Source organism: Phaseolus vulgaris, chromosome 9 (assembly GCF_000499845.2).
Source record: "Phaseolus vulgaris cultivar G19833 chromosome 9, P. vulgaris v2.0, whole genome shotgun sequence".
NCBI classification, from domain to species: Eukaryota; Viridiplantae; Streptophyta; class Magnoliopsida; order Fabales; family Fabaceae; genus Phaseolus; species Phaseolus vulgaris.
In genome coordinates, this window is record NC_023751.2 from 30,530,801 (window position 1) to 30,555,713 (window position 24,913).

The 24,913-nt window shown below is 28.8% G+C and overlaps 2 protein-coding genes across 5 annotated transcripts; both read right to left on the reverse strand.

The window, feature by feature from the left end:
• Positions 1-7,650: 7,650 nt before the first annotated feature.
• On the reverse strand, positions 7,651-10,139 carry LOC137821940 (protein CHUP1, chloroplastic-like). Of its 4 annotated transcripts, none has more exons than XM_068626754.1 (4): positions 9,833-10,139; positions 9,556-9,629; positions 8,849-9,469; positions 7,651-8,698 (listed from the first exon to the last, which is right to left on the reverse strand). In XM_068626754.1, exons 1-4 carry the CDS (start codon positions 9,945-9,947, stop codon positions 7,772-7,774), a joined length of 1,737 nt encoding a protein of 578 aa, XP_068482855.1. In that variant the 5' UTR covers positions 9,948-10,139; the 3' UTR covers positions 7,651-7,771. The 4 variants fall into 4 exon arrangements, with proteins under 4 accessions (XP_068482855.1, XP_068482854.1, XP_068482856.1 ...); XM_068626753.1 differs by having other exon boundaries at positions 9,553-9,629; XM_068626755.1 differs by having other exon boundaries at positions 9,574-9,629; positions 9,833-10,120.
• A 2,111-nt stretch (positions 10,140-12,250) lies between these two features.
• Positions 12,251-14,399, reverse strand: LOC137822990 (uncharacterized). Its single transcript, XM_068628054.1, has 4 exons — positions 14,080-14,399; positions 13,853-13,974; positions 12,786-12,953; positions 12,251-12,586 (listed from the first exon to the last, which is right to left on the reverse strand). The coding sequence occupies exons 1-4, from the start codon at positions 14,332-14,334 to the stop codon at positions 12,493-12,495; spliced, it is 639 nt and encodes a 212-aa protein (XP_068484155.1). The 5' UTR covers positions 14,335-14,399; the 3' UTR covers positions 12,251-12,492.
• Between the last annotated feature and the right edge of the window lie 10,514 nt (positions 14,400-24,913).

Below are 24,913 nucleotides of genomic sequence, written 5' to 3' on the forward strand. Positions count from 1 at the left end.
TATCAATGTTTTTAGAAGAAATTTACAAGTTTAGAATGCAGCAAAGCAAATAGATGTTGTGTGTGCATTGACAATTACCAAATAGAAGACAGAAAACAAAACAAAAGAATTTTTTAGTTCTAACTTCCATTATAAACTTGATTTTATTTTACCTTTTTATTCAAAAATAAAATAAAAATAATTGATAATTTTGATTTTTTAAAATAATTATTTAATGATATTGGTTTGAAAAATAATTTGTTTGAATTTATTTAAAAAATAGTTATATAGAATATAACAATTTAGAAAATAATAATTTGATGAAATACTTTTTTATAAAAACATATCTAACTATTTAAAAAAATATGTAAATAAAAAATTGTTAACAAAATTAACATTTATAAATTTTGAAATGATTTACTTTTGAAATTTTGGTTTAAATTTTTCATAGAAAAAATTAAAAAATAGTGGAAAATATTTTATACAATTTAAATTATTTATTTATGAATAATAAATATAATAATTAAAATATTTATAAATGTAATATTGAAAATTGACTTAGAATATTTTTCAATATAGGATCTGGTTTTACATTTTTTACATTTACTTAATCTATATTTTATTTATAGATAAATAGATATTAATATTATATTTTTTTTTAATTTAATACAAAACTAAATAACCACTTCTCTAAATATTTAATGTTCTAAAAATTAAATTTTTACATTTTTAATTTTCTAATTAATCAATTCTTAAAATAATTACTTTTTCTAAATATTTCTCTTAAATTATAATATTTTTAAACAACTATTTAATATTTATCAATATAATTAGTTTAATAAATTAATAATTTTTAATATATTTATTTTTCTGTAATATTATTCCTCAATGTAATTACTTTTCTAAAAATTTTAATTTTTAAAATATATTTTTTCTACAATTTCATTCAGAATATTTTTTTTTTAAAATATAACTATTTTTCGAGATAATATGATTTATCTTAAAGTTTTAAAATTATCTTTTCTTCCTTTTTAAATATATAAACAAAAAAAATAAAATAAAACTAAATTCTGAATTATTAGAGTAAATTGTACTATTTAAATAGTTATTTAACATATTTAAATAAATATTTAACAAAATATGCTATTGGATTAACTAAATGATCCAAATATACTCTTTTTCTTAATATTTTAAAAAATAATAATATGATACTCTTTTTCTTAATATTAAAAAAAATATGATACTCTTTCATTCTTAAATTAAATATTAAAACTAGAAACAAGTCGAATCATATAAAAAAAGACCCAAATAAAGTTACTGTAAAATAAAGATCATATCATTCTAATGAAAAACAAAATTAAATAATATAAAATAAATTAAAAAATAGACATAAATTTTTTAATAAAAAATTAATTAAAAATATTTAAATTTATAAGGAATTTAAAAAGCTATAAAGTAAGGCAAAATCATTTCAAAAATTTATTTAATTATTTTTATTCTATAACCTTAGTTTAGGCCATCCACAACGCCTAACAAATGCTAGGTGTGATTCGCAAGTGATTCTCTACTGTGAGCACTTAAAGGTGTTCTTTTCTTAACAAAAAAAAATCAGTGTTTATATATATATATATATATATATAATTTATTTATTTTTAAATTAGAAATTTATTTAACACACATAATTTTTCTAATATTTTTTTATTCATTCTTTTTACTCCAAAGTTCCTGATGTTGGTTATTAGTCCTGATAACTATCAGCCCGTATTAATCCATAATCGCAACAAATCCCCATTTAAACTAATTTTATTTCTTCTAAATTATTTATTTGATTTGTGTTGATTTCAATAAAATAAAATCAAAAGCAATTCCATTGTAATATTTATTTTAAAGTTGTAATTTCTATTGATTTATATAATTTGAATGTTATTGTAATTACGTAATTTAGTTTTTTTATCATTTTAAATAAATTTTAATTTAGTTAAAAAATTAGGTAGTTTTAGAAACATTCCACAAAATAATAGCATAAATATTTTTTTTTATGTTGTAAATAAAATAATAATAATTTAATAAATTAATTAATTAAAATCATCAAATGTGATTTTTTTGGGATCTATTTAAGAATCCAGAAAAAGATAGTGCTTTGAAAAGATAAATTCTTATAGAAGTGCTTACATGTAAAAATGAGTGAATTACCCTAAATTAAAATCTCCTTGGAAATGACATACGAATATTTATGTTATTATGGTAGAATAAGATACCAAATCACATTCTTATCTTTACAATACAAATATTTAAGATTTGTTTTATAACGAAAATATAAGTTAAGATATGAGAATAGAATAAAAACGTGACTGATAAGATTTTCTTCTATTACTTACTATATTTACGATGAGATTATACCAAACACATTTTTTCATGAAATTAAGAAAAGAAAGAAAATACACAAAAGCAAGAAAACAACAAGAAAATTTTGTGACAAAAACACTAAAGAATAGGCACAATTTAGTCACAGATTTTTTCCATAAATTTACCATTTAGTGATGGAAATTTTCCATCACAAATTTGCTTCCTATGTGTTTGATGGCTTTTCACATGTGTTTTTCTTAGAGATTTCAATTTGAATCTTGTCACCATGGTTTGCATTCTTTTATAGGTCCTTCTCAAAATACTAGCTTTAATTATTCTCCAACAACACCTAAAATGTTATCTTAAGTGAGTTCTTAAGCAATGAAGGAAGAATTAAGAGGAAAATCAATATAAGCTCAACTAGAGTTGGAGAATTTTGAAATGAAAGATTAATAATGACAAAACTGAAAAAATTCAAAAAAAAAATTTGTAAACAAAAATTAAGGCAAATTTTAGTAGTAAGCACACAAAAGGAGTCTTAATGAATAAGTCTAGAATTAGATTTCAAAAACAAAAAAGATAATGCAAGCTGAATGAAGAACATATAAGTATACTCAAAGATGCTTCAATACACAATTGAAGTCATAAAACTAACTAGAAGAGCAAAGAAGTGTATCAAAGAGTGTAGTTTGTGGTATGAGTAGATCTATTTCTTTGCTTTTATATTGTATATGTCTTGACACTTGTGTATTACTTTTTGTTCTCATATTTTACTTTATTTTTTTCAGTTTACGAGACTATGCCTTTTGCATTTCTCAATTCACTTTCAAGAACTAAAAAATTTGGCTTAAACTCAACTAGCAAAGTGTGCAACATGTTCAAAGCAAATGATTCAACTAAGTGGCTAATGGATGAAGAAGTGGTGGACCTCTTTCCTCAAGGAATTTGCACTAAGAACAACACCTCAAAACACCACACATGGAATTAAAAAACCAAACAAACATTATTCAAAAAAACGTAGAAGAACATAATCGATTATGGTTTCCCTTAAAACATAAGCATAATCGATTATCCACAATTTTCAAAAGCATAATCGATTATGATTTGCCTTAAACCAAAAACATAATTGATTATCAACAGCTTTTTAACAACATAATCAATTATGATTTCATTCAAGCACATATGATAATCGATTATGTCAAAAAAATAAAGAAGTATATGCATTGTGGATAATAGATTATCCACTACTTTTTGTGGGTTAATCAATTACATGACATGTGTTTTTCGTATGTTTAATTGATTATGTGTCTTCAAATAAAAATGCTTACCTCAAGTCTTCGAAGATCAAGCATATATGTGTGCATCAATTTGCTTCACTCACCACACTACCACCACCAACAACTCACTTTGAGACCAAAACCCTAATCACATTCAACCAATGTGGTTTTCCCCGTTAATCTTTTATCATGTGAGAAGAAACCCTACACATTCATCCCCCATTTCGACGCCTCCACGTCCACGTAAAATGGCATAGACAAACACAAACCATCCCCACAACTGGTTATCTCCGTCTAAAGGGGGGCCGAGTAGGGGAGAGAGTGGGGGAGTTTATGAAGTTTTGGAAGTGTAAGGTTGTACCTTCTGCACATGTTACAACATGGAGGGTGTTGGAAAATAAGTTGGCTACTAAGGCTAACTTGGAAAAACGTGGGATCACGGTGGTAAGTTCTGTGTATAGTCTTTGCGGGGTGGAGGAGGAATCTAACACTCATATGTTCTTTGAGTGTAGTTTTGCGTGGCGAGTGTGGAACCTTTGTTGTGCTTGGTTGGGTGTGCAAAGTGTGTTTCATAATGTTCACTGCTAAATTTCTCTCAGTTTAGGTTGAGTAACGTGTTTGTTTCGGTAAATGAGGTTTGGGGAGTAATTTGGATCACGGTCGTCAACGAAATCTGGAAACATAGAAACAAAGTAATATTTAGAGGGGGTGTAATAGATGTATTGGAAGTATTCGCGTTGGTGCAACTAAAGGCATGAGCTTGGGTTACTTCCAAGTCGTGGGATGCAATCTTTTCCTTCTCTGATTGGTGTGTTGATCCTTTGATCTGTATGGAGATGATGTTTTGATGTCTTGTTTGGGTATATGAGTGAGGGTTGTAGGCGGCTCTTTTCGGATTTATTTAAGTATTTAAGAGTTGGCGGAGTGTGTGTGTTGTGGACAAGGTTAAAGATCGTGTATTTTGTATAAGGGTTGGGTCACCCCTAAAGTGACTCTCATTTATTAATTGTTTATTGCTGATAAAAAAAAAATTCCCATAACTGTTTGCGGAAACCGTCTATTCCTAGGAACAAACATAGTGTTAAGCGGAAACCGTCTATTCCTAGGAACAAACATAGTGTTAATGAAATTTGTTAGAATGCTATAGGCATGCACTCTTTTTAAAGAGGCAAATATTTTCACACAAAAAAATTCTAATGATCGAATAGAAAAAAAAAAACTCAAACTAGGAAGTATAAGAAATAAAACAATTCGATTTTTATGTATTTACACTTTAGAAAATTTTTGCAAAAATCTTAGTACTACTTCTAAAAAAGTTATTAATGAACTAAAAAGACTACAAACAATTTAGAAGATTCAAAAAATTAAAGCTATGTAATAAGTAATAAGACGTATTATCAAAATCAAAGTAAGAATTCCAAAAATGAATTTTCTTATAAATAAGTAAAAAACGTTCTGCGTTAAATTTCATTATTGTGCTGAAGTGTATAATATTTTGTAAAGGTTTCTATACATTTTTCAAATACACCCAAATTAAAAATCTTACACTGCTGATAAAAAAAACTCATAACTAATATTTGTTTTAAGAATGCAATAAATTTGGAATATTTTAAAAGTAAAACAGTATAAATTTAAAAATATATAACAAAAAACTGATAATTTTATCATGAGCAACTAATAAAAATTAAAAAAATAAAATTATATTAGTAATAATTATTGTCACTAAAAAAATATTTTCACTCTACTTTTATTATTATACATTTACTATAGTACAGTTTTACGCATTTAAACCGGCAGCTGTTAATTATCACTTATTTATTTTCTTTTGGAGTAGATGATTTTGCGGGGCATTGTTCGTCACAGACCCACCTTTCCCGTTTTCCCCATTGTAACCAAACGTAGCTTTAAAAGAAATTCTATATAAAGGATTAGGTAAATAAATTAGTCTAATTAAAAAATACAAATTATATTTAGAAAATTTTCTTAACTATATATATAATATATATTGAGTTGTGTATGTTTAATATACTTTCTTATCTCACTCATCTATACGTCTTTTAAGAAAGAATATGACACAACTTAAATTTTTAAAATGAACATTATCTTAAAAATTGATTATAACAATATTATTTTTCAAATTTGAAATTAAAACTCGTCCAAAAATATAGGATACGAGAGAACTCAAATTTTTAAAATGGAGATTATCTTAAAAATTGATTATAACGATATTATTTTTTAAATTTAAAATTAAAACTCGTCCAAAAATATAGGATAATGTAGATTCTTTTGGATTTGAATTGGGAAATGAGTTGTTCCAATCTTGTATGAGAATATTAGGATTCCACCATTGTGAATGGTGGCCACTAGTAGAAAGGTAGGAAGTAAAACGAAAATTGTGTCCCTATATAATAGTTGGTGGCATGCTAAATAATGAATACCTACCCTACTGCCATTCAAGTTGCTCGTCACTCTAAAATTGCATTTATTTCACATTTTCTAAACATAATGACAATTTAAAACCATTCCAAACATTTCAACCATCAACTCATAAACTTCGAGATATTTCAAGATAAACTTTCACTACTCTACATTTTCATTAATTTAATTTTCAAAAATCCTGGTTTCGTATTTTTGAATAATATTTTAAAAACTTATATTTTGTTATGATGAAGGTAAGGCAGAAGAAATAATGAAATAGAGCCCTTTTACCACTTTTTCTACAATTAAACCAAAAACTTTGTTAAGTATCACCATAATGCTCCAATTTATAAGATACTATTCTTTTAGATTATACTTTACTTCAAATTTCTCCATAGCATTATGTTATAATTTTTTTTTATTAAATAGAAATACTATATTTTACGTCGATTAGATATAAAGATTTTTAGTAATATATATAAATAGAAAGATTTTTGATAATATAATGTAAATCTCATCTTATAAATAAGATCTATAAGATTAAATTAAGATTAAAATTCACTTCTTGATATAATATCAAAGTCATTTACAATCTATCATAATGAGAGTTTGTTGATCTGATTGTATAAGATTAAATTAAGTTAAAATTCACTTCTTAATAATTTTTTTTTTTACAATGGATATTCCATCCATTCTTTAATAATTAATGTAATATGTGAGATGATTTTTTTTTTTATAATAATTACATATTTATGTGAAATTAAGTGTTTTGTATTAATAATTATAAAGCTTCGTTTTAAGTGTAAGATGACTAAAGTGTAATACCTATTTCTAACCATTTTTCTTTTTGGTAAGGAATGCTTTTTTAGAGAATTTTCTTTCTAATCTCTTAACTATTTTGTTGTAATTAAGAATGACAGAAATAATTTAGTATTAGAGAATAATTGTTCTTTAACTTAGGCAAAGATAACTATGAACTAAAAGTAATAACTTTTGATTAGCATAACTTTTAAGGGTTATAAAAGAGAATTGGATGGGTAAACTAGAACCAAATTTTTTTAGCATTCTTCGAATCATGCCACACAGGCATGGTGAACGTAGTAGAGAATGAAAACTTCCACTAGAAAATGTTGACGAGCCCTTAAACCAGAATTATATTGCGTGATGAGCATAAACAATGATTAATGCTTAACTCAAAGGCTCAAAATACCAGTCATGTGCACCCTATCAGAAGAATACTTAAAGGTACACACTTTCTAAGACATTAAGGAGATGTGACACACTTTTACAATCATATATGAAGGTTCTACCAAGGTGAAAAGAAAAAAGCTTAATTTGCTTACTAAACAATGCAAACTTTTCAATATGGAAGAAAACAAGAACATATAAACTATGTTCATTAGCTTCGAAACCATATTTAATGAGTTTCGTTCTCTGTATAATCATTATGATAATTGTGATCATACTAAAAAAATCTTAAGAAGAAAGACTTAAGTTGTCTCCTATGAATTCAAAAAGTTTGGTTACTTTAGGTTAGAGTGCCTTGAAAAGGACAAATGAAAGACAAACTGAGAGGTTTTTTGAAGAAGGATGTCATGAATGTCCTGATGTTAACATGTGAAGATCTTGATGATTCGTAATTTGAAAAAGAAGGAAAAGAGCTTTTCCTTCTGTGTTACCATTCAATGCAGCATCATTTTCAAAGTGTGTTACCACAAATTCAACTCTGTTTCATACAATTAAGGATATTGTTATTTGATCCAGACACACGCTAGCAGAATCAGTGAAAAGAATAAAAATGCCACCAGATACACCATTGTGATTTTGACCCTGACATGCATGCTAGAAATGGGTTCATTCCTTGAATACACTTCATCTGAATGAACAATTATATTCCTGGCACCTTCACTCTCTTCAATGGAATCAATGTTGGTGGAGTTCAACACGTTTGAAGTCAGCTCCATGATCTTCCCAGATATTTTTTCTTTGTCATCTATTGCATTCTCAACAAGCTCTGGAATGTGTGGATGGGTAGATAGTTTAACTGAATCGCTGAAAGAGACTCTTTTCTTCTTTGGTATTATTGGACTCTCCAATAATTTGGATGTTGTATTAGTATTGACATTTTGGGGTAGGTTGATCACTGGGGTATTGCCACTGTTCCCTGGCTTGGATACGTATGATCCAATATTTGACATGGAAAAGGATAACCTACGTATTAGGCCAGGGCTGCTCCCAAGATTTCTACCTTTTGAAGAAATTTTGTTACACCAATCTTTTGTTTTTCTCCATCCCTGCATTTTCATACTACTGTTACTACTTTGGCTACTAGAAGAGCTTGCAAAGGTGGTAGTTTCAATTTCATCACTCTCTTCTAATGTGGCACTGGAGGAGACGCTTTCAAGCTCAAGGTCACTTATATCAGATGTTGATGCATGTTTTTCCTCACAAAGTTCTTTGCTTGAACTCATGTTGCAATCTCTTCTTGAGGCCCTTCTACTTTGTCTTTGATTATCCTGGATTTCACACCTCAACAATGTGTGAAGCCACCGCTGGTACACAACTTCCTGGACCATGTCAAATCTGTTTCTCTGCAATGTTTCAACTAGCTCTGAGAGTTCTTCATGCACATGTCCTAAACCAGCAATTTCTTCTTCTATTCTGGACCCTATTTCCTCCTGCACATGTAAAATACAATAAAACACAGTGCTAAATTCGTATCTATAACTAGCACCAAAGTCCTCTAATGCACCTTGTATGAGACGCAACGTATTAGGGTAATGAATGAATGGTATTCTCACCTTATTCTATGGTTTAGTGTTACTCACCTCTGTTCTGATTCTTGCTTGGGTAGTAGCCAACTTAACTTTCGCCTCCCTCTTTTCCAATTCAAGCTCTTTGTTTCTCCTCTTCAGTTCCAAAACTTCCACCTCAACGTGTTGAACATCTTTAAGTTTGTTATTTGTAGAAGAATTTCCACCTGAACTATGAAACTTCTGAAATTCGGTCACTTGCTGTTGGAGCATCAATATCTGCTCCCTCATAGGACTTGCATCACCCTTTTTCCTTTGCATCTCATTTATCATTTTCTTTGCAATATCTAGCTGCTTTTTTGACATCTGATCATCTCTTATTTTTTTCCGAATAATTTGACTATCTGACTCAAAGGAAGCAATGGTCTTCTCAAGAAACTCCACTTTTTCTGTCTTTTCCTCTAATTGTTTTTGCATTTGAGCAATGGCAGATTGCTCTTCCCTTAGACCATTCAATTCAAGAAGCTTCCTTTCAAGCTTTTCTTCTCTCCACTTGTAATTTGATACCAAATTCTGCACTATCTCCTTCACTGTAAGATTGTGCATTTTCTCACCACCTATTAGCAGCTCCAAGTCCTTAAATTCTCCTGTTAGCAGATTTTTTGGCATGTCAAAGTGAATCTCCTTCTCTTCATTCTGCAGCAAAATCAAATTCTATTGTGAGTTTCTTTCAACATTCCTATTGATTTTTTTTACAAAACACATGGAGGGCACCTCACCACCTGTATGACTTTATTAACCTTAACAGTGCTATTTTCCCACTCTTCAAACTCTTGTTGTGAGGACCCGTCACTTCCTTAACACCCCATAAGCATCATACCAAAATAGTAGAACAAATCAGCACAACGAAGACACAGAAATGAATGAAGTAACAAAAGGGGTTTACAATTTTGTATTGAAATTTGAAACTTGTTTTATACTATCCTTCCATAATTTCCAAACTTTTTTTCAAAAGAAAAAGAAATGGCATTCATATTAATAGATTAAAGATATTGGCACCTGAACAGTTTAATGTACACTTTCTCCTTGCAGAAGAAGAGCTGGTTTTTGTGCGCAAAATCCTTATTGCAGCAACTGAAGAAGCTACGATCATGAAGCTCACTCTGATTATCATGTGGTCCTTTACACAAGTAACAACAATTTGGCCTCCCAAATGGGACTTTGGTGAATGCCACTGAACTGAACCCAGTGAAATCCTTTAAAAATCACAACATTCTTATCAACTTCATCGTTAAAATATCTATCAGTGAAGCTCATCACTAAGAAGTGGCTGGCTTTGCTCAACACAATGGAATTGAATGCAATTGGAAGAAAATGAAACCCACTTTTGTATTTATTGTACACACTTTTGGGGCACGCACGTGCATCAAAGCACAATGGACAAACTTTGGTGCGAATCAGTGAGATACTAAAGGTGAGTCATAGTCATTCATTAGTGTATTCCTTTGCATGATTTGGTGGCACGTGTGTTGGGAAACAGTATCTGAGACCTTCATCTTTGGTTCATCCAATAAAAATATCTCATAATGTTGCAACTAAACAATGTTTTTGCCATCTGAAGACATTTACAAAAAACAAACATAAAATTAGTTTGTATACAATTTTAAAAAAATGAAATTTTAAAAAAATTATATAACTTTTTATATATTAACTTATATATAAGTTAATTTGAATTTCTTTTTATTTTTTATAATTTTCAAGTTTTTCTTTTTTTTAAAAAAATTTGTATGAAGAAACGTGTTCCAACAAAGATATTTCATGCATATTTTGTCTTAATTTTGCTGCACATATTTTCTAATACTTTCACACTAAAAGTTAAAGAAATTAATTAATTTAGTAAGTCACATCAAATTTATCTTAAATTGATATTTTCTTAAATTATTTTAACAATGATGAAATACATTTTTGTTCTTGTTTTAAATAATTCTATTAATTTTAATTCTATTATCTCTAGTAATTAATATATTTCTTTTTTATTGGATATGTATATAAATAGTAAAACCTTATACTTAAAATACTCTAAAATTAGTCGAAATAAAGTTTAAAAAATATTCAAGAGAAAATTAAGCTTTAACAAAGTCAAAATAGGGGAAGTTAGTGAATATGGTACGTGGTAAGAAAATAAAGTGAAAGAAAAAACTAGGACGAGATTTGTTGATATTTATTAAAAGTTTACAAAATTACGAAAATGTCATTTTTATTGAAGGAGTTTTATATATTTTTGGTTTTAATAAATTTTATATATTTGTGGTTTTTAATCAATTTTAATTGACTCTCTTTAAGTCCTTATTTATTTAATATATATTTTCGAAAATATTCTTTCTACTTATAATTTGTATACAGCTTTATATTTGATTTCCTTGTTTATTCTTTTAAATTTTATCTGTATTTGTGTTGAGTTATTCTTTACTATTGATGAATAGTTATTTTTAATTTTTTAAAAGTAACTAATAAAAAAAAACTAATTTAGTCTGCTGGTAATATTTGTTAAAACATTTAACTAAATTACTTTATTGGTATGCAAATTGTTAGAAGTATCTTATATCATTTGGGATTAGGGAGAAGAATTTGTTAAAAATGATATTGACTCTTGTTATTGGTTTTATTTGTTTTTAGAAATAGTATAATTCTTCAAGAGATTCAAAACTTAGGAAGAAAAAAAGTCGTTGTAAATAATTTATAGTTGTTTTATAAGGGTCATTTTTTTATTAATGTTATTCTACTTCTTGTGTATAGACAAGCTTTGAAGTTTAAAGATGCATTAAATGATCTTGATTTAATATTGAATGTGTGATTTTTTTAGCAACACATTTGGAATATGGTAGAGCTTTACAAACCAAGACATGACTTCTTTTCTTTTTCTCAGTAAAGCATATGGTCTTACTCAATTGTTTGACTATGTAATATTGATATCCACTTTTGTAGTAAAATTGTTTGCATGAAACAATTTGTAACACATTTTTCAAGAGATCTTGGTATTGGTATTGACAATAATTTGCAATATTTTATTGAAATAATTAAGAACCGTATAATTGATTGAAATAGTTAATAATAGTATAATCCCTACAATCATAAAATAAATATTTATTAGAGTTTAATATGTACTATGAAATACTTAAAGTAAGTTTAGTTATGTCAAACAAAACTTGACTAAATATACTTGCTTTTGTTTGTTAAAACAAAGTTTATCAAACGAGGCATGTACACGATAAATAATAGTAAAATAAGGTTTCATATAGACACGTGGGATCAGGGAGGTGTTAACAATTCTCGAAATGAGATTTCCTATAATGAGTCATTAATTATTAATAATAATAATAATAATAATAATAATAATAATAATAATAATAAATAAATAAGGTTTCTTCTGCGTCATCTCGCAGCAGCAGACTATAGCAGGTGCAAAGATTCGAAATATAAAGAAATGGGTAAAACTCTAATCCACTCTGGAATCTGTAGAAAGGTAATGTTTACATAAAAAAATCCTTTTATACAATCATAAAAGCAGCCAAACTATACTGTGCCAATTGCACCATTTTGTGTGTATGTGTGGCAGGTGAACATAAGTTATGGGAAATCAGAAAGTAGAAGAAAAAAGAAACCCAAATTGCTTTTGGGACTACTTTAATGAATAGATTTTGTGTAAGAAATTGTGTCCTTCACCATCTTCTAGACTTCCTTGATCTCCAAATAATTGCAGAAGGGTTAGGACAGATTCTGTATGGAATTTTTGGTGGAGGGGTACCAGGGACTCTGCAATGCAATTCTCAAACTATGTCACTAAAAGCTGTATTAAACAACCTTAATTAATGTCTCACTTGTATCCATAAAAATTTGTATGTAATCTACCTGGTCCCTTTAAATTTTTTTCTTTAACTTCAAGTTCTTCAATTTTATAACATTATACAAATTGAATAATTTAGTATGTTATGAACTTATTGATGAAACTTACTGTAATATAGAAAGATCAATTAGTGAAACATCCAAGTTGGTTGAACTGTCAAGCACAGAAACTGCAGAAATCATGGGCCTCAGTGGTGAAGCACAAGGCTGCTTGATGGCCAGAACTCTGCAGTTGAAAATGCTTGCTATGCTACTGTTGGAATGGGCCATTGTCAATCTATTACAAAGGAATAAAAACACTGTTTTCAGTTTTCCTCATCTAATAATACTACAAGGTTGCACAAGTAAAGAGAAGCAAATAGATTAAAGAAACAAACAAACAAACAGAAATCATGTTTTTGGTATGTGCTTAAGAGAATATAATGAATATGTGATTAGGTGTGAAATGCAATTGAATGGTCCTGCCACATGTGTAATCTACATCAATAGAGAATTCTAATACAAATGTTTGAATAAACATTACCCTAAAAGCTTTCAAAATAAAAGAACAAAATTAACTTTTACATAAAATGGAATTTTATTTTCACTATATTTGTAGCTTAATTTAATTTATAAAAATCCATTTTTTCAATTTTTAAAAATTGGACCCAACATATTTTTAAGGAGATTTAAGCAGCTTAAAAAGTGGATCCCAAAAGTTTTTGGCAGGCTTTGTCACCATTATAAGGCACCAGCATAAATTTTCTGAGAGCACCAGAAAGAAGTAACACACAACACAAATTAGACATTTAATAAACCAGGTCCCACTAATCCATGTTGATGTTGTCATATGAAGGCCAAGATCTTGCTGAATAAGATAGTTTAAGTGAAATCCCAAAACCTATCTACTTGAAGTTGACCTCTAATCACAGCCTAAACTTTCTGTTTCACCAAATGCATTTCCCAAAGAACCTTCAATTTCAGATGTTCATTGATCACCCAGATCAAGAAGACAATGACAGTATAGATAGATATTCAACTAGAATTAATTTTGTGGAGGACCCATATAACATTATGAAAGAAGAATCATCATCATCATCATCCACCTTTAAGCTCTATTAATGATCATTCCAATACACATTTAACTGATGAAATTGAACTCAAAAAGTTTGAAATGTTATGAAATTTTGGACCTACTTGTATAGAAAACTACAATCATGGAGTCCAACCACAAGCATGGAAGCTCCAATCTCTCTCACCGTGGCAGCGATCTTGGTTCCCTCCTGGTCCCCTTCCGTGACAATAATTTCAACCTTTGTCTGTAACACAATCCTATTATTATGACACATATCCGTTAATTTGAACACATGAAATTAAACCAGAAAGTGAAAGAGAAGAAAAGAAAGGCATAAAAGTGTACGTACGTTGGGGTAGGTGTTGCACATTTCTTGAAAGGAAAGGGCCAATTTGAAGCCATTGAGGCGAAGAACACGAGCTTTGGTTTTGCTTCTTGATGTTGCAGAGTGGTAGACATGGAGAAGAGTGATTATGTCGCCATAGCGAATGATGTTTGTGAGAGCCCATTGTAGAGCAGTTCTTGCTGCATCCACATCTTCCACAACAACCACAATCTTCTTCACATCCATCTCTGGCTCCCTCATGCTCTCTCTCTCTGTCATGTTCTTTGTTTATATATATCTTAAACTCAGCAAAGGTTGTCGTGTCTCTCTCTCAAACTTTGTGTCCATTCTTTCAATTGACCTTCAATTTAATATTCCACAACCAAATATGGATGGAAACTCTCCTGCTCTGCTTCTGCCTTGTCGCAATTAGGAAAATATAAATAAAAGATATTAAAATAGGTTTGCTTCAGTAATCACTCTAAAATTTCCAAGGAAAGAGACAGAGTAGGTAAAACAAAATTATAATAGGATATTTTTTGTGTTACGGTGAATTTATCGATAAGCACATTTTATACATAATAACAATAACATTTTATATATATATTTTTATATTTACTAATATTATTTAAATTTATATATATTATTTAAATTAAAAAAATTAATTTTAATAAATAGACCAAAATGGTTAGTTGATTGATAAGTTCGAACAAAAAAAAGTTATAACTCTAGTAAAGAAGGGATTAAGAGTTAAATGACTCTTGGGAAAAGAGTTAAAGTTGAGAAAATAGTTAATGTTGTTTTCTTCATAAAGTTTATTAGAGAGCATTTCAATTCTGGTTGAACTCAACTATAAGCCATGTACTTTGTGCATTTTTACCATATGTTGGTGCAAAAGGTTATGCTGCTTCGGGAGATGAGTATTGTCACTGATTAAGGATGTTACATATAGAAGAAGAACATTTACACTTTGCATAAAGTGTTTAATTCGACATCCATATTCAAGTTTGTTACATGCAAAAAGGACATTCAAGTAATCTAAAGTTGTTTAATGGCTAGAAATAATCTTTCAATATTCTTTAGTGTCTACATAAAGTCACTTTTCAAGAAGAATAATAGAGAGATCCTCATGCATAGAGCAAAAACCATGCCAAATCTCTGGATCCAAACAAGTTTTAAGGAAAACACTATGATTGTTCATGTAGTGAACTGGGAGAGTGTGTTTACCCTTGTATTCATTGAAAGATGCAATCTCTCTCTAGATAGCAAACCGAATGATCTCTTGATCATTACTCACAAAATTCTTATCTTAGCAAGAGTGGTTGTTTGAAAAATAATACTTGTTGAGCCAATAGTGGCTTGTAGAAATAATACTTAATTGAGCTAAAAGTGACTTATTGAAAGAATACCTGGTTAAGACAATAATGACTTGTTAAAAAAGTACTCGATTAAGCAAGAAATGACTTGATAAAAGAACAAGTAAATACTCAAGGTTTTAAGGACAAGTAAATACATGAAAATAGGTTGTGTCTATCATGGTACATCGGACATAATATATATCAACAAGTCAATAGCAAATTGATTGTCAAGTAAAACTATCGTCTGAGTAGTTATCAATGTCAAACAATACTTAAGGTTTTAACTTGCATAAGTCATGATCGAAAAGTTGCAAGAGTTATAATCTGATAATTTGTCAGAGTCATTTAAAAAATATTCGAGACAAGTGATTTAGTGGAGCTAGCTAGTTGTGTTTGATATGATACATCATACAAAAGTGTTACAATCTGATCATTTGACAAACTAAACCATCGTCCGAATACTATTAATTAAGCGATATTTGTGAAAAGAATTTAAATTTGAAAAAAACTCAATTCAACCATCCTTATTGTGTTTTTTCTATTTTCACATAGTTGATTTTTCACATTTGAGGAATCTGAAGGTGGTAAGATGTTAATGAGAAGTAATGATTCTTGCAAGATTGTTGGTATAGGCTTTGTTCAGAAAAAAAAAAATACATGATGACATTATTTGAATATTGACCAATGTCATATATGTCCTAAAATTGAAGAAGAACGTTATATCCATTGAAATATTAGATATGAACGGTTATGTGTGCAATGTTAAGACAAGTTATTCAAATCAAAGGAAGAAGTGTTGTTGTTGTGATGTAGGGAACTAGGGAAGAGAATATGTATTTAATTTAGGGGTTGTTTATGCTCATGTCTGAGGTTGCAACCATCATGTCATCTGACACTTCACCTGATACTCTATTGTGGATGCATCTATGCCACATGAGTAGCCATGGTTTGGATATCTGGTGCAAACAAGGGTTACTAAGTAATTAGGTAACTAGCAAACTCCATATCATCCATGAGACACTTCAACCACATACCTTCATTTATTGCTTCCATCAATGTTATATACTATGTTGCATTTGCCGCCAATACCATTGTTGGTTGAATAATTACTTTCCAACTAACTAGAGATAAAAGCATAATCAGTAATGGATTGTCTAGTGTTCAAATATGCCACAAAGTCTAAGTTAGAGTAACCTACTACATTACATTATTAATCACTCTTTAAGAAAATTCCAATGTCCCCTTTAAGTGTCTCAAGATCTTCTTCATTGCTTGTCATTGCTCCTTCCCAAGCCTACTCACATATCTACTTATAAGACTTATTGTTTATGCAAGGTTCGGTCTAGTATACACCATATCATACATCAAACTTCCCACCATGCTTGCATAAGAACACAAGAGACGTGTTCCTTCTCCTCATCAATTTGAGCAATATTGAGTTCTAAAAGACATATAGACATTACCAAAGCTATGTAGAAAACTTTAACACTTCCATCCTAAAACGTCTCAACATCTTTTGAATATACTTCCTTTGACACAAAAATATTTTCTTCTAGAATTGATTCCTCTAAATCTCCATCCCCAAAATTTTCTCAATAGTGCCCACATCCTTTATCTTAAATTCACTATTGAGAATTGAATTCAACCGTGTGACCTTAACCCCATCTCGAGATACTATGGACATGTTGTCTACATACAACAAGAGCTAGACAAATTCACCATTCTCTATCTTGTTATGATAAACACATGAGTCATAAAGACTTTTGTCATAACTCTAAGACACTGTGAACGTATCAAGCCTCTTATACCACTATCTAGGAGATCAACCTCTTCAGTTTACACATTCAGTACTCTTTGCCCTCAATCTCTAAACGTTCAAGTTGACACATCACAATTTAAATTTTTAAAAAATCATAATTTGAAAAAAAAAATATTTTTTTATTTAAGTGTGTTATTTTAATTTGTAAAATATTTGAATTATTTTAAATTCCCTTTCTTGAATCTCAATTATTCATGAAAACTCATTTTAAATGAGATAGATATGCAAAGGTTACCCATTGACCTTACAATCAAAGAAAATTAATTTAAAAAGAAACTTTGTAATATTAGTAAATCATAAGTTGGTAGATAAAAATAATTAAAATTATTAATCTACTTACAAGTTTACATTGATAGAGTACTACAAATTTTGACACCATAGGTGTAAGTAGGCATATTTTAGAGAATGAAATATAATTTATCAAAATTGAATAACTAAAATTATCATAAAATATGATAAATAATTTTAAAACTACTTAACTTTCAATTAATAAATTTTAAATTTACTTTTCTAACTTGATTTTAACCTTAGAAGTAGACTTCTATGAAAAGAAAAAAGACAAAAGCTTGGAAGTGACTCTTTTCACTTAATTAGTATTACATAACCTTTTGTTACATAAATGTAACCACAATGGGACAAGAAGTAGGTGTTGTGTTTTAAATAATAATATAATATAATATAAAAAGCAGTATTTGGGATGACGTATGCACTCAATAATAACATGTTAAGGATTATGAATGTGACATATACTTGTTTGGCACATGTCATTGAAGATGGCCTAGTCGTGCTTCGACTTGTTCCTTCTAAATTCAAAAATAATAATAAAGTTAATCAAGTCACAATCAATAATATAGATACTCTGATACGATATATCTTTTTTATATTAAAATAATTTAACATATTTTTATAATATCACATTACATATAATTAATTTATCGAATATGTTTTTTCTTCGTTTACTATTATTTTCTCTTTTTTTTCTAAAAAATAGTTATCGTCTATATAATTTTAAGATGTTGTTTTAAGTCTAGGGCACGTAAGAATCACAGGGTTTGCAATTTTTGTCAAAATAATTTACGACAAAGTTGATAGTTTTTGTCAAAAACAAATGGTATGAATTTATAATTTTAGTCAAAAAAATTATATATTGAATAATAATAGTTTTGTTAAATGTTTTTAGATGTATTTGAAACATCATGTTAAATTTATTGAATATTTATTTTAAATTTATGTTTTTATTTCTAAGTACATTTTTGTTTAAGAAATTATTTTTTTATTGTATAATTTTCAACACCCACATCACTATAAAAAATATGAAAAAGAGAATGCATATGAGATATTGGTGAGGAAAAGTTTGAAACTTCTAGCGAGGATTTTTATTTTCTTTTCTTTATTAGATTTTCTTGTATTTTAACTAGTAATAATTTCTTATATAGATGCTTTGATTTTGTATTTTCTGCCTTTTTTTTTAATTTTGTTCTTCTCTAAAATTCAGATGCATAAAAAAATCTTTTTATTCAATAAAAGTTTATCTTTGAGATAAAAACAAAATTTCTTGTTTTAATATTAAGCACAACTATTTTGGACTAAATATGTTTTTTTATTTTTTATAATGTGAAATTGGATTTTATTATTGTTCCAAACTTTAAATTTTCTTCATGTTTATAGTACGCAAATGATTAAAATAAGTTTGTATGACAATTTTTTTACTTGATTTTTTTTTTCAATATAACTTATATTATAATATTATAATAGTCACATCATATTCTTCAATGAATCATTGTCTAAGTTAGTAATGAATAATTGTCTAAGTTATAGATGAGTCAAGTCAACATAAAAGTTTCAACGATTAAATACAATTTTAATTTTATTTTCTTTACATAAAATAACTTTTTTAGTAAAAAAGTAAAATATTTAAAAAATATATTATAATTAATGTTTTTGTTTATATTAAACTGAAACTTATAACCTAATAAATATTATAATAAATATTTATAATTAATATAAATGTGAATATTTATTTATAAATATTAATTATAATATTTATACTAATTTTAAATATTAACTATAATTATAAGATCCATTTTTAATATTAATTATAATATTTAATACTAATTATAATATTTAAAATATTTATAAAATATATTATAATTAATATTTTTGTTTATATCCAAAGTGAATCTTATAACATAATAAATATTATAATTAATATAAATGTAAATATTTATTTATAAATATTAATTATAAATATTAAATATAATTATAAGATCCAGTTTTAATATTAATTATAATATTTAGTATTATAATATTTAATATTAATTATATTATTGAATATTAATTATAATATTTAGTATTATAATATTTAATATTAATTATATTATTTAATATTAATTATAATATTTAATATTATCTATAATATTTATTATTAACTATAATATTTAATATTAATTATAATATTTAATATTAATTAAAATATAATATTTTTGTTTATATTCAAACTGAAACTTATAACATAATAAATATTATAATTAATATATATGTGAATAGTTATTTATAAATATTAATTATAATTGTGAGATAAAGTTTTAGTATTAATTATAATATTTAAAGATTAGTTAAATACTAGGTATGAAACAGATTTATGTCAAAGGGTGTCGTTTGTTTTTCTTTTTTTTTTTTTAATAAAGTTTTTGTGTTAGGCATCATTATGCAACTTGACATCTCAGCTAAGTTGACACCTCAAGTAACAACAATCATTTGCCATCACATGAAAAAAAATATATATTAAAAAAAGAAAAAAGAAAGAAAATACAAAAATATGGGGGGACTAGACCAAAACTCATATGTTAACACAAACGATACATAAGTAGATTATACCTATTCATAAAGAATTCTAAGAACAAACTAGCTGGGAGTCTATTATACCAATGAAATGATTCTCTATGAATAAATCCTAAATTAGCCAACTTATCAGCACACGCATTCCCTTCACGAAAAATATGAGTTACCCTAAACCTGATTGTCCCACAAAAATTAAGACAAGTATTCCATCGATTCTGAAGCATCCACGGAACATTAGTCCTAGCAGTAAACGCAGCACAAACCAAGGCAGAATCACATTCAAGCCAGACATTAGTAAGTCCTATTTTTTGAGCTTCCTCCATAGCATGTATAACTCCATAAAACTCAGCAACCAAAGCAGTTTGAACTTCAAGAAACGCTGAAAAAGCACCAATAAATTCTCCCATACTCCCACGAAAAATACCTCCACAAGTAGCAAGACCAGGATACCCCCTAGCAGCCCCATCAGTATTAATTTTGACCCAACCTGGTGAAGGAAATTCCCATCTAATAGGAAGAGGACGAAGAACTTTACCACTACGAGTCTTAATACCGAAAAACTTAATCACGTTGAAGTCCAACATATCATTCTTCATTGAAGCTTTAGACGAATTTCCCACTAGACAAGTTAAATCTTTAATTATCAAAATAGCCTTAGAAACCCCAATCTTATCCTGAAATCTAGCATAATTCCTCATACGCCATATCATCCATATAGAAAAGGTTATCACCGCAAGCTTAATCAATTTAACCAAAGGACTACCATCACTCTTAATAAAAGAAAGTAGATCATCCTTATTAGAGAAATGAGAAGTAAGAAAAATTTGTCGTACCCAACTCCAAATATGCAATGCGTTAGAACATTCAAAAAATAGATGTTGAATAGATTCCTCTTGCTTTTCACAAAGCGAACATATAGAACATATATGCAAACCCTTATTCTGAATATGTTGATCGGTAGGAAGTCGCCCATGAAAATTTTTCCAGAGTACTAGAGTTTTGGAAGGCGGAATAGATGAAGACCAAATGAATTTACCCCAACCACCTGGAACTCCTGGTTCCAAGAAAAAAGTCATAGCCGATTTAAGAGTGAAACGACCAGACTCATTTAGAATCCAATTAGGAATATCCTGTTCCTCTCTAATCATGATATGATTAAAAAAATGAGGCATCTGCCGTAAAGAGAAGGGAATATTCCAATCACAACTTGTCCAAAATTGAGAGACTGTATCCGGAATGCTAACACCATCAGATAACCCTGCAATATTTGCTAATTTTGAAAAGACTATGATTTTTTTTTTCTGGCTTCTGCTTTAGTTTTAAACTCCAATATGAGTTATTTGAATAAATGGATGATTTTATTTATTTTTTACCAGGTTTTCATAATTATTTTGGACAAGTGTTTTTTTTTATAAAAATGTACTATTTTACTAAATATTTATATTAATTATAAAATTGAAAAAATAATATTTATAAATAAATATTTATATTTATATTAATTATAAATATTTATTATAATTATAATATCCAGATTTAATATAAAAAAAATTAATTATAATATATTTTTTAAATATTTTAAATCTCTTTTATATAAAAGAAATTAATATAAAAAGTAAAGTTAAAATTAAATTTAGTTCTTTAACTCATTATTGATATGAATATTATAGTGTTATAATATAAATTTACTAAAATTCTGTTTGTCACGTGAAATAAAATTATTGTTAAGAAGTTATTTCAATCATTTTAAGTTAAGGTTTAAAGTTTAAAGTTTAAATTAAAAATAAAAATTTATTTTATGTTATATTATGAGAAAAAAACATATTTAATCAATTATTATTTTATTGTTTTTATTTCTTATAATTATAGGTTAAAGAATTGAATTTCAAACCAATTGCCTAGATGATTTAAGTATCTTTTTTTTTATATATAAACAATTGATTTTTTTTAATTTTTACTTTAATTTGATACATGTGTTAGGATATAATAAAAGTCTTATTTTTTTCTTTAACATTTATCATTTATCACCTGTTAAATAGTGAAAATAAATTTTTATAATTTCCTTAAAATCCAAAGGAAAAAAAAACTATAAAAGAAATAATTTAATAAAAGGTTATAGATTTGATTTGACATTAGCACTGATTTGATTTAATAAAAGGAGGATCAAACATCAGAATTTTGTTGAATATTGCTTTCATTTTTGTTGTCCTTTATTGCATTTTGCATTTTGTTCAGTGGTTGAATGCATTTCTCATTTTCCTTAACCTTGTTCCAAACAATTTCTTTGTAGTGTATGGCAATGATATTTAGACATTTTGTTTTTCACATATACCCTTTTTTCTTTCTTCTAATTTATTATAATTTTACCCTTTTTATATCTTTTTTTGCATCCTTTCTAAGTATAATTTGACATGAGTATCATCAAACATTATCTATAAATATTTTAAAACTAGTTTTTTTATAAATTAAAAAAATATTTTTCTACAACACATAAATTAAAAAAACTAGATTTAAAACATTAATATGAAATACTTCTAACATTTCGTTTATGTATAAAATAATTTTAACTTAATAACTAAATTTGTGTTTCCTTAAAATATTTATAGATTAATTTTTCTAATTGACTTAAATATATTTCTAATAGAATTTTGTAAATTATATTTTAAGGAATTTAAAGGTTATGGACGTGGTCCGATAGTTGATAATTTATGGGTCATCCTCTGATCTCTAACTCACCATAGTCTTATTGGCCTACGTTTGAGGCTGGGGACATGTAAGGTCATGGGCCTCACCCGATGGTTGACAATTTATGGATCGTTTTCCGACCTGCGTATCTGACGTAATATTATAGCACAAGTTAAGAGATCTCAATCAATTAGTCTTAATCACTCAATTAAGACAAAATCATAACCATAAACGAAGATGTTAGAATTTGGTCCATATATACCAAATAACACTCTACAAAAGGGGGCATCTAATAAACACCGGTGAAGAGTATACTTATCCTCAAACCTTTAATGTTCTAGGGCGGAGGTCACCTATACTTTTGTCTAAAAGATGTTGGCGCCCACCGTGGGGCATGCAAAGTTACTCCTGCACCTTATAGTCAGGATATAGATCAGGATGAGAGGAACACAGTGAGTGGCGGCGGAAGAAGAGGCAAATGGAGGACCACCACTAGATACAACCCAAATGTTGATGGAGATGATGGAGGTGATGACGAGACAAAACGATGAACGTGCCGAAGAATTTAGAAGAGCATAGGAGGAAACAAGGCTAAGGATGGAGGAAGCATTAAGAGGACAAGAACAACTCCAAAGGAAAAATGAGGAGCTTCAGAGGCAGATGGATGGTCGGAATGCAAGTGGACGGGTGGAGGAAGTAGAACTAGATTTCCAACCATTCTCAAAAGAAATTTTGAATGAGCCAATTCCCATAAATTATGTTTTCCCTAAAATTGGCTCGTTCATTGGGAGCAAGATCCGAGTGCCCACATAAAAACGTTTAGGGAACAAATGTTGATCTATGGAGGATTGGACGCGGTCCGATGTAAATTTTTAGCTAGGTTGTTGGTAGGGACGACCCTATACTGGTTTTAGCAATATGCTAGAGGGGTCGGTAACATCATTGAAGGTTTTCATTAAATTATTTGTTGCCCATTTTGCGGCAAATAAAGCAAAGCATCCAGAAACAGTAGACCTGTTCGAGGTAAAACAATCCAAGGGGGAGTCGGTAAAGCAGTACTTGTGTCGTTTTAATAAGGTAGTGGTACATATTCCTCAACCAAATGAGGGGATATGTGTGGAAGCTTTCATTAGAGGTTTGAGGTCGGGAGCATTTGGAGAATCATTGGTGAAAAGGAGGTCGGAAGACATGGCGACTATTAACCTTAGAGCCACATCGTATATTAAAGTATAGGAGTTTGCTAGGAAGAAGAAAGAAGAGGAAAAAAGAAGTGAGAAGGAACGCGATTGAGAATAGAAAGGGCTGTAATAGGAATTCGACCGATCAATAACAACGGAGGCCCTTTAAAACCACAATGAGAGGATAGGTCGGGGGAGGTTCGTATGAAAGAGGAAAACCTTCAAGTGAAAGAAGAGAAGGAAGGTCTAATTGGGTCCCACAAAGCTAACGGTGTCTCAGAAGGATATCGTCAAAGATGTAAACACAACCCAACTCTTGCGTTTTCCCGAAAAAACCACCAAAAACATGGGAAGCAATACAAATGCTTGGTGTTGTTTTCATAAAGTATATGGTCACGATACAGAACGATGTTACACTTTGGCAAAATAGATCTAAGAGTTGTTAAAAAGGGGCCTATTACAAATTTTCAAAGCAAGGACGAAGGAAGAAAATGAAGCAGGACTGGAGGGTGTGAAGAAAGACTCGGTCAGAAGAGGAGAAAGAGTCAGTCTGGAAAAAGGCACGAAAGGTCTGTGATGGGAGAGTTAAACACGATTGCAAGTGGATTCTCGAGAGAAGGTGTTTCTAGCGTGGGTCGAAAGTGGTATGCTCGGTTTGCATTTGGAAACTGAAGTAACTCCTATGCCAACTCTAAGCTTTACAAAGGAAGATTTGGGGGATGTTTTTCCCCATGATAATGATCATGTGGTCATATCAATTATCATTAAGAGTCGTATTCATAGAGTTTTGGTCGATCAGGGTTCCTTGGTAGATGTGCTTTTTTGGGATGCTTTTTGTGGCCATGGAAGGATCGTTAGAAGAGCTTAGATCGTATGAGGGGTACTGGTTGGTTTCTTAAGACCTATTGCAAGTGCGTGGCTATCTAGAAGCTCGGACGACTTTTGGGGATCTTGAAAGATCAGACAACTGATGATCCTTG

Bases quoted from the DNA above. Each gene is read 5' to 3' on its own strand.
- LOC137822990 (XM_068628054.1), bottom strand. From the start codon at position 14,334: ATGACAGAGAGAGAGAGCATGAGGGAGCCAGAGATGGATGTGAAGAAG. The intron at 12,954-13,852 runs GTAGGTCCAAAA...CCTTTGTAATAG, and splicing joins GATTGTAGTTTTCTATACAA to ATTGACAATGGCCCATTCCA. The intron at 12,587-12,785 runs GTAAGTTTCATC...ATTGCATTGCAG, and splicing joins ATTGATCTTTCTATATTACA to AGTCCCTGGTACCCCTCCAC.
- LOC137821940 (XM_068626753.1), bottom strand. From the start codon at position 9,947: ATGATAATCAGAGTGAGCTTCATGATCGTAGCTTCTTCAGTTGCTGCA. The intron at 9,470-9,552 runs GTGAGGTGCCCT...ATTTTGCTGCAG, and splicing joins TTAATAAAGTCATACAGGTG to AATGAAGAGAAGGAGATTCA. The intron at 8,699-8,848 runs GTGAGTAACACT...TTACATGTGCAG, and splicing joins AAGCAAGAATCAGAACAGAG to GAGGAAATAGGGTCCAGAAT.